The following is a 10467-nucleotide window of genomic DNA, read 5'->3' on the forward strand; positions in this document are numbered from 1 at the left end:
TCTAGCATCAATAGCACTCCTAAACAAAACCTAAACTAAAACAAAGCAATAAGCATTTGTCTATAACAAAAAACTTATAAAACTAATTTTACTTTTGTTATAATTACATAAAAGTGTTGTTAGCGCTTAACGTTTACTCATTAAGCAAGCCAAGAGAGTAAAGACAATCCATCAACCAAGTCGCTACGAGCCGTAACTTGTTCCGCGCGCCTGAGTGCGTGTTCGTGTTGTTACAATTTGTTGTCGTGCTTCACGGTAACGGAGAATCCTGCTGACTGTGACTCGCTCATGGAACGACAGCTATCGGGTACCTCTGCAACGGAAAATACGGTCACTGACGGTAAAATGTAACACAAACGTCCGCGGTTTGCGACCGTCTCGCTCCAAAGTGCGATCTCCGACAATCTTTCCTTCCAGCAACGGTGGACGCTCTTCCGCAGAGAAATGTCGGAGGCTCGCTTCTGCATCGAGTACGCCAAGCGGGGAACTGCGGGGTGCAAGAAGTGCAAGCAGAAGATCGACAAGGAAGTGCTGCGCATCGGCAAGATAGTGCCGAACCCGTTCACCGACAGCGGCGGAGAGATGAAGCAGTGGTTTCACGTTGAATGCATCTTCGAGCAGCTCTCGCGGGCCCGCGCGACCACGAAGAAGATCGAGGACGCCGGTGACCTCGAGGGATGGAGCGAGATCGGCCAGGAGGACCGGAAGATAGTGCTCAAGCACATCGACGAGCTGTCGGAGAAGTTCGGCGCTGGAAGCCCCGGTAAGCGAAAGGCGAACAACGCCGGCGGCGGTGGAACTCCTTCCAAGAAGCTGAAACTGCAGGCGACTCTGACTCCTCAGGGATCGGACGATACCGAGGAAAAACTCGATCTGGAGGAGCTGGAAGCGTCGCCGCTGCCGAGGAAGTCGAGTAAGGACGATGCCTTTAAGGAGTTCCGCAAGCTCTGCGCCGCCATCGCCGAAGAATCGACCTACACGGGCAAGACGGCGATCGTCGCGAAGTTTTTCAAAGAAGGCAGCACGCGCAAGGGTTTCACGGGCGACCTCTGCCTCTGGGTCAAGTTCCTCTTGCCCATGGTCAACAAGCGCATCTACAACCTGCAGAGCAAGCAGCTCGTCAAGGTGTTCAGTCGAATCTTCGGCAACGGCTGCCTCGAGGAGATGATCGAGGACCTGGAACAGGGCGACGTGGCGCGTACCGTCGGCGCGTTCTTCGAGAAGTACGGCTCCCCGGCCGACAAGAGCACGCTGACGATGCAAGACGTCGACGCCTACCTGGAGCGCCTGTCACGGCTCACCCGCGAAGACGACCAGACACAGCTCCTGAGGTCCTTGAGCGCTCGCTGCACGGCAAACGACCTGGTCATGGTCGTCAGGCTCATCAAGCACGACATCCGCATAAACTCCGGACCCAAGCACATCCTGGAGGCGCTGCACCCGGACGCGTACCAGGCGTTCCAGGCGTCTCGGAACCTTGAGGACGTCGTGAGGACCTCCAAGGAAGGGAACGTCAGCGTCTCGGCGAGCCTGATGACGCCGATGATACCGATGCTGGCGGAGCCCTGCGGCTCCGTGGACGACGCCTTCGCCAAGTGCCCGAATGGCTTGTACGCCGAAATAAAGTACGACGGCGAACGGGTCCAGCTACACAAGAAGGGCTCGGAGTTCTTGTTCTTCAGCAGAAGCCTGAAGCCGGTGTCGGCACACAAGGTCCAACATCTTAAGGACTTCATTCCGAAGGTATGAAATCCTCAGTTGCTCGGTGTAATTCAAGGACATCCATAATCTAGCCATTGTGATGCAAGCTGAAAAAAGGTCAGCTAAATCTCTTACCATTACAAAGCCATTTGCACTGTGAACTTGCTTGTGCTATGTAGAAGTAGTAGGTGCACTATTATTAGTTCATTACACAAGGTGCCAACAAAATGAAGTGCTTGAGCACCATTGCTCAAGGACGTCTTCACTCGCTATTTAACTACATTCAGCAAGTTTATACATTTGATTTTTATTAGGGAAAGCAGGTGCGTTCACACTTGCAATATTTAGATAGGGCATAGTTTGGACATGGCATAACTGCCTTTTTCTGATGGACAGCTACAGTTCTGCTCATTGTGACTGGCAATGTGACTGCTACAGTTCTGTTGACTTGTGAAGTGATTGTAGACCTGATGCATGTGGCAAGTCCCATGGCCATTGCATTTATCAATTTTTTTTTCTTCCCCACTGTTCACCAACTTCACCTGTTTCTGTGGATGTCCTTGCCTGCAGGCTTTCAAGCACGGCCATGACCTGGTCCTCGACAGCGAAATTCTTATGGTGGACACACACACGCAGAAGCCACTGCCCTTTGGAACACTAGGAATCCACAAGCGGGCAGCCTTCAAAGATGCATCTGTGTGTCTTTTCGTCTTTGATTGTCTTCACTACAATGGCAAAAGCCTACTGGATCGGACACTGCGCGAGCGCAGGGAGATCCTACAGGCCAACATGACACCCATCAAGAATCACGTCGTGTTCAGCGAGCAGCATGTGATCACGACACGCGAGAAGCTGCGGGACCTCATCAATGACGTCCTGTCTCAGGGCCTGGAAGGGCTTGTGCTCAAGAACCCTGATGGCATTTATGAACCAGGAAAGCGCCATTGGCTCAAGGTTAAGAAGGACTACCTTAAGGTGAGCATTGAATGTTGCAATTCTAGCTTGTCCGTATCCACAAGAGTGAGTAACTGAGTAATGGAATACTGGACACTCAGATGCAATCGCCAGGAGCACTAGTGGCACCACATTCAGCTAGGGCACACTATAATTGCAATGACTTTGTTCTAGTTATCTGCTGGTGCGATAGCATCAGCAGGAACAATCAGTTATTCATATATTGCTTGCACTGACGTCATTCTAGCTGCCATGTTGGAGGACCAGTACGGTGAGAAGCTGTGTCCATTGGCGTCTCGAGCGTTGGTTCAGCCGTTCTGCCATGGTTCTGGCACAGGTGGCAGTAGTGTTCTGATGTGCCTCTGTGACATTGAAGCACATTTTTCATGCGGACTTTTAAGATAAATCATGCTTCTGACACCATTGCAGCAGCTGTACAACAGAAAGTGATTATCCGCAAAGAAAATAACATTTGGATGCCAGAAGTTTCTCTTGTGGATAAATGACAGGGATAAAGTGGTGAAATTGACACGACCTCCCAGTCTGTGCACTTATTGGCACAAAATCGGTCACCACGCTTGGTCACCTACACCATGAGCTGTGATTTAAAGTAAAATGTAAGAAAGTTTACAAATTATGCTGCATTTCTTATGTGTCAAGGTTTGCCACAAAGGACCCTGTCCCTGCCCATGACTTCATAGTTTCCACAATGTGTCATTCATCACAGGAGGCTAATGTGTGAATATTAAGGCAATGGTGCTATGGATGGCCCTTTTCACTGTACATCAATTTCTTTTACTCTTCAGCTTATTTTGGTAAAAGGCGCATAATTACTGCTTTACAAGGGAAAGCTGTTAGTCTTGTTGAGTTTTGTGTTCCTTCAAGCATATTACCTTATTGCTACATGCAGGGTGGTAGCATGGCGGACTCAGCTGACCTCGCGGTGCTCGGAGCATACTTCGGCACTGGAAGCAACGGTGGCATCATGTCCATCTTCCTGATGGGCTGCTGGAATCCGGCGACCGGTCGCTGGTGCACCGTCACCAAAGTACATGGCGGCCACGATGACAAGACGCTGGAGCGACTCCAGACAGAGCTTGAGATGAAGAAGATATCGCGGCAGATGGAGCGGGTGCCGGCGTGGCTCGATGTTGAGAAAGTTCTGGTGCCGGACTTTGTTGCTAAAGACCCGGACAGCACGCAGGTCTGGGAGATCGCTGGTGCAGAGTTTACTCGGGCTGAGGTGCACACCGCAGACGGAATCTCCATCCGCTTCCCCCGAGTCACGCGGATCCGGACGGACAAGACACCGAAGGAGGCGACAACGCTTCCGGAGCTGCGCAAGATGTTTCAGAACTCCAGGGCAAAGCCGTTTGACTTGGGCCTTGGCGAGGATGAAGACAACAATGGTGTTGCAAATGTTTCGTTTGCCTCGACAGATAAGTTTTCCTCGCTGGAGAAATCCAGTTCACCAAGAAAAAACAATTCTTCAAAAAGATCTGATTCTCCAAAACAGACCCCCTCGTCAGTTTCAAGACAACAGCCTTCACCTGCCAGGAAGCGTCAAGCAGAAAGAGCATTGAAAAATGACACCAAACCGGAGGTGCCTGCAGGAATGAAGAAGAAGCTTTGCGACTTTCCTGACGTCTTCACGGGTGTTCGAATGTGTCTTCCTCAGAGTAGGCTGCTGAGAAGGTACTTCATTGCCTACGACGGTGCGCTTGCAAAGAGTGAAAGTGACAGTGTGACCCACATGTTGTCGTCACCGAATGTGGGTGTTAGACAATGTGCACGTTCAGTGAAGATCGTTACCATAGATTGGCTTTGGGACAGCATAAAGCATCAAAAACGTCAGGATGAAGCGAGGTACTCTGCATGAACACAGTTCTTGTTTTTGAGCCTCTAACTTCTGCTTTTGAAGCTGTGGTCTACACGTGCAGAGTCTGACATTGAAGTTCACAAACTTGCAGTGCTGAACTTTCTGAATTCTGCTATATCCTTTATGAATGGGGCAGTGGCCTTCAAAGAAGCCTCGCGTAGGAAAATTTGTACATTTACAGTACCGCTGTGTTTGTGCACCAATGTACTTATGCAGTTTTTCTTGTAGAACTGCTTTTGGAGTCATTCTTGTGTTCTTCTAAATGTCCTTATTGATGTCAAAGCATGTTGTTTTCACTGCTGCCTTTATCTCTGGAAGCAAGAGCTATGAAGTGCCTATAAGCCTTCCTTTATGCTGGGGTTGAAACTGGAGCAAGCTTTCACAGCGAAGCTGTTAACCTCTAGCCCCCGTACGCATCCCCCACATGCATTCCCAGGGGGGGTACTCTGGGCGGCTTACGTTTGTATCGGGGACATGGCGCGTGGACAGGAATGGAGACAGGTAGGGGAGAGGGGGAAATAGTGGGGCTATGGCACTTGTGCATGTGGCCTGCACTTCTGTGGTTATAACGTCATGCACGTCGGAGGTGCCGGTGCGGCTGCAGAACCGTTGTGGCAGATGCATGTGTGAGGGGGTGACGGCGGCGTCGCTTGTGTCGGCGTAGTGTGGTGCCGTATGAAAAAAAAAGAAACGTATGATTTCATAATGTATGCAGCCTAAAAGCTTCGCTGGTTTTCTGTCCCCATATGAATGTTGCGGTTCCATGAATTTTTATTATTATTATTATTATTACATGCAGGGCATGAATGTTCAAAGTGGCAAGGTTAGGAGGTGGAAACTGAAAGGGCACCGAGTGCATATGTATAGTATGGTTCATTTTAACGTGAATGAGTTAAGGGCCCCGTGTCAGAAAATCCGGTGTCGGCGCAGGCGCATCGGCGTCGTTGGCAGAAATAATCATCCCAAACCACCCCGACCGCACAGGCCCTCCGCGTGGCGCAAGGCATTAGTGAACAAAATTGAATTTCTCAAATTAAAATCCATCAGAAAATCGTAAAGTACGACTTAACCACAACCTACAGATGTGATAGTGTCAGATTGTAATTTGAATACACGAGAAAACATAATTCTCTTACGCCAAAACTCTTACACAAATCCCTTTTCTAGCATTTCTACAATTCATACGGTGGTGCACCGTGGTTTCTGCCTTGCAAGAACACCTTCCAGATGGCACTTGCCTCCTTGGCAGCCGCGCGCAGAGGCAAAGTTGGACGTTGGACAAAAAATCTGTAGTTGCCGGGAAGCCTGATAAGTAGCCAGGGATCTTTGAATGCTATCGCGTTCCACTCTTAAAGGCGAAGCTTAAGCTTGTCCAAGTTTTTTAAAAACATCAGCAAATTAATTAGTACTATTTTGAAACTGATTAATTTTACTTTTGGCATAAACGTTTGCTTTTGCTAGTTTAAATGTACCTAACGCATCACACCAAGTGTTTTTTTGTTTTTGAAATTGAGTCATGTTGATTTGAACACTATGTAATTAGGTGTCCATTTTACAGGCCAACTGCAAAGAAATTTTACTTTTGCTAAATTGGTTATAGATGAGCTGTATATACCAATGAAGCAATCTTGGCAAAGCTGCAGGGCTGGTAGTTGTCTAATTTTTTTATTAACAACCTTTAAATACCATCTTGGTAGATTATACGTGCACCTGGTGGTTAGCGGATATGACGCAACTCACAAAATTTGGTATTTGTTTTCCCTGCCATATGGTACAGTGGTGACCCTCAAAGCATTAAGGGTGGGCTGTACTGTATGTACAACGTAACGCATAAAGGACACATGTACAAGAAGGAACGATGGGACACACAAGGCGCTAGTGTGTGCCATCGTTCTTTCTTGTGTTCGTGTCCTTTGTGCGCAACATTGTACATACTTATGGCATACCAACAGGCCCAAGAAGCTACCTTAGTGTACTGTATATAATGTGTGTTGCATAGATAGGACTGCGTGGTCTTCCTGCTAAACAGCTGGGTCATTCACGCTCAAGTTTTGCACAGAGGTACTGCTTTGAAGCGAGGTTAGCTTAATGTATTATGTTAGTATTACTTATCAGTTCTAGATAATCTTCAGAATAATTCTGAAGTCCATTGAAAGTCTGTGTTGTCTGTGGCAACGGCACTGAAAGCATGTTGATTTCACTGCCCTGGAATGGTGGCGGCATCTGACATGGTTCTAGTGAACATTACGTTTTCTTCTAAGCCGTAACAAATTGCTAAGCACGAGGTCGCGGCATCGAATCCCGGCCACAGGGGCCGTATTTCGATGGGGGCGAAATGCGAAAAGACCCGTTTACTGAAATTTAGGTGCATGTTAAAGAACCCCAGGTGGTCCAAATTATTACGGAGTCCCCCACCACGGCGCGCTTCATAATCAGATCGTGGTTTTGGCACGTAAAACCCCATAATTTTTTTTTAAACAGATGGCAGCACCATACCGTGGCAGTGGATAGAATAACATCGCCACAGACACCCACTTCGAACCTATTGTGGGCTAAACTTATAAGTAATACTCATAAAAATGGTATTAAATTACACTCTCGTTCATGCTCAAACTTTGCACACGAAGGACCTAGCGGTTTAGCAGGAGCATTTCTATTTATGCAACACACCGTATACAAGTGCATGTATGCTTGTTAGAGGTGTGCGAATATTCAAAACTTTCGAATAACGAATAGAATAGAAATTGAATAGTCACTATTCATAAATACGAATATATTTCAAACACTTCTTGAATATTTTAAAACGTCAACTGCACCCATATAAACATAAAATTGGAGCAAACGTACGGTACAATTTCACCCCCGCGAGCATAGTATAGACATAAAACATGAGAACTTGTGTAGTGGTGCAGGCAACTTCACTTAGGTAGCCATACTTTACAGGCTGTACAGCAATCATTCGCACTCTCTGAAGAGCCCTGTACATGTGAAGAAACTACTTGCAGCCTTCTATTGCCCCATTTGTGCTTTTAATAAACAATGCTTCATGACGTGCTATGTAAGGACAGAAACTTGCTAACTTTAAGATTACTGGGATGTGAACATCGTTTTGTATTATTTATGATAACAGCTGTTCATTATTTGAAATGTATTCAATATTCGATTTGCTTGGCTTCTGGCAGTATTTGATTTGTATTCAATTCGGTTTAAAAAATCACTATTTACACACCCCTAATGCCTGTGTATTTGTGTGTACGTGATTGTGCGTGTGTGTGAAAAAGATCAATTGTACTTATGTTAAGACCTTTTTGCATTTAGTTCAAAGTTGCACCTTATGCACTTTTTCAGTCTCCTTTTCTGGCCTTTGTCAGTTTGTGTATCTACGTCCAGAAGAAGGTTTTTTCTTTAAAACTAAAAGCTCATTAACTAATGAAACTATGTCAGTGAGTGTGTTGTCCTGGCACGAAACCTATTTGGCCATTACATAGATTTGTTCCATAGTACATTACATAGTACTGAATTAGTAACATAAGTTACTAATTCACTTAGGCAACAAGCATGTAGAGCTTGTAGAGGTTTTTGTCTGGCCTGAAAAGGTCTCTAATCTGTTAGTGCAGTATAATAGTAGTATATTCAGATTACGATACCTTGGTTACATAATGTGTTGTGTACGTCTAAACAAACTTAGCAGTATTTGCAAGGTATATATGTATTTACATATGTTAATGCATTTATGCGTGTTGCCTGCAAAAAGTATTTTTGTAGTGTACACCAATTCAGTACACTAACATGGCTGGATGTTCCATAAAATTTCTCATTTTTTTTACTATGTTTCTCATTGGGCTGTTCTGTAATTGCAGTGTTTTTATACACACAAGTTTGGAGAGTAAACTGTAAAGAACATCATAATTTTGGGGAATGTGTGGTTAATATCATCGACAGAATTTTAACAATGAAAGTGAATGATTTAATGAATGCGTCTAAATTAAACACGCACTTGGAACAATGTCACCAAAGAAAAGCTGCTTTTTGTGGACCTGAAAGATAATACTATGTTGTAATGCACTATATCCCTAGAACAGTGTCTATGACCAAATGATAGTTTGTTAGTATATACATTGTGTCAGTGATTAATCTATGGCTACTAAGCACATTATGTCAATGCCATATTTTATGGTTTGTGCCCGACTACTAAACCTGCTCAGTGTAACATTTTCACTTTGTGTTGCAACTGGGCACAGAACGTCGAAAAAATAAATGCTTCTATGTGATTTCCAAGCATACTCTACATTTTGTCATGTGTGAATGAAAAGCGCATTTGTCATAGTCAAAGGCTAAAAATACAGTAGAAACTCATTCATACGTATTGAGAGAAAAAAAAAACGAGAAAAACACGTACTGACGGGGAAAACGTACGATCCGAAGTAACTAAAAAAAATTTGACAGACGTAATGCGAAGAGTTGCACGAATAATTTTGGCACAAGACGCCGATGCTCGTCAAGCTGGTGACAGGTGGGCGGCCCAAGACAGGTTTTGTTGTTTCCTCATTGCGTAGTGTTTCAAGAGAGTGACGGGAAGCCGAAACAAATCGAACTGGTGGGCCACGCTGGATGCTGCCGAAGCGAAATGTGATGCTCACATTACGCCGTCTGCAGCAGGGAACGATGGCATGCTTGGGTTATCGCCTACTAGAAGCATGCAGTACGCTTCCAATGGCATTACGCCCCACGCACTGTAAAACAAGTAAGTGAAGATGCTTATCACAATAGAGTTGGCAGCGATAGCTGTGAATGCAGTGTGCGACAATCCGGGAGGGGATTGGCTGGTACCGGAATAAGAAACTGAGTGTGCGTCGGCGTTTTCATGCGAGACGGGCGGACGAGTATTGCGAGGAAGCTGATGCAGTGGGCGACTACTGTTCTTGATTGTACACGCTTCGTGCGTTTTCTTGTTTACGTGGACTATAGCGGCCAGGAAACGTATCATACGATTGCAATTTTGCGATATACTGAACAGTACCAAAAGATTGTGTCTCCGGGGAATATATGAACCGGTAAAAAATGAGCGTAACTCTAATGGTACAGTGCCTAGAATATACTTAGTAAGTATATTCTAGGCACTATACTAACGGGTCACTTTTTGTGCTCTTGATCGCGAATGTTGGCACTGGGAAACCGTACGTAACAGGATTGTATCAATGAGATTCTTCTGTATTTTACAGCTGTAGCTACTACAGATGCTTCAGCAAACTTTCATGTGGTTTTCGCAGACATTATCACTGTATCTTCCCATAGGATGTCACAAGAACAGGAAACTGTGTTATTTGTCCTAACCAGGATTTGATTCTGTGTCCAGAATTTGGGCGAGCCGTCATGTTGTCATTGTCGTCACTCTGTCATCAATGGGTCGCTACCATCATTTCTTGTGCCATTCTAGTTTTTCATTTGAGTGGACATCTACAATTTTTAAGGTTATCAAGAACCAAGTTCCTCTTTGCCAGGTTTGAGGTCGTGCTTCTTTATTTCCAGGCACATTGCAAACAATGGCTTTCTTCAGGGATTGGCAACACTGTGCCCAGTGCCACGTCACTGTGCTCCTGCTATTTTTTTTTGTATGGCACATAACCCTATACATTTGCTTTGGGTTGCTTTCTTCACCACTGTGCTCGTAACATGTATGTCAACCTGTCATCCAAAATGTGGTAAAGATAGTTGAGAAAATGGTTATGCTAAATGTGCTCAGATGTTGTTAGTCGGCATCTGTGTCTGCGTCTTGTAGTTTCATGTTCCAGTTTTGATTTTCTTGAGCATCAGTAAAACCTACAGTGACACTTGATGGGTACTTGTTTTGACTCTCGGCATTTCAATGTGTACTACCAGGACAATCCAACAACGGTTTGACACCGTTGTCATGAATGACTGAACTAAAAGAC

The 10467-nt window shown here is 45.4% G+C and overlaps 1 protein-coding gene across 1 annotated transcript; it reads left to right on the top strand.

Annotated features, from left to right (window-relative positions):
• Nucleotides 1–195: 195 nt before the first annotated feature.
• On the top strand, nucleotides 196–10380 carry LOC119452921 (DNA ligase 3). Its single transcript, XM_037714881.2, has 3 exons — nucleotides 196–1743; nucleotides 2272–2676; nucleotides 3566–10380. The coding sequence occupies exons 1-3, from the start codon at nucleotides 445–447 to the stop codon at nucleotides 4532–4534; spliced, it is 2673 nt and encodes an 890-aa protein (XP_037570809.1). The 5' UTR covers nucleotides 196–444; the 3' UTR covers nucleotides 4535–10380.
• The last annotated feature ends 87 nt before the right edge of the window (nucleotides 10381–10467 follow it).

The sequence above is a fragment of the Dermacentor silvarum genome, chromosome 5 (genome assembly GCF_013339745.2).
Source record: "Dermacentor silvarum isolate Dsil-2018 chromosome 5, BIME_Dsil_1.4, whole genome shotgun sequence".
Lineage (NCBI taxonomy): Eukaryota > Metazoa > Arthropoda > Arachnida > Ixodida > Ixodidae > Dermacentor > Dermacentor silvarum.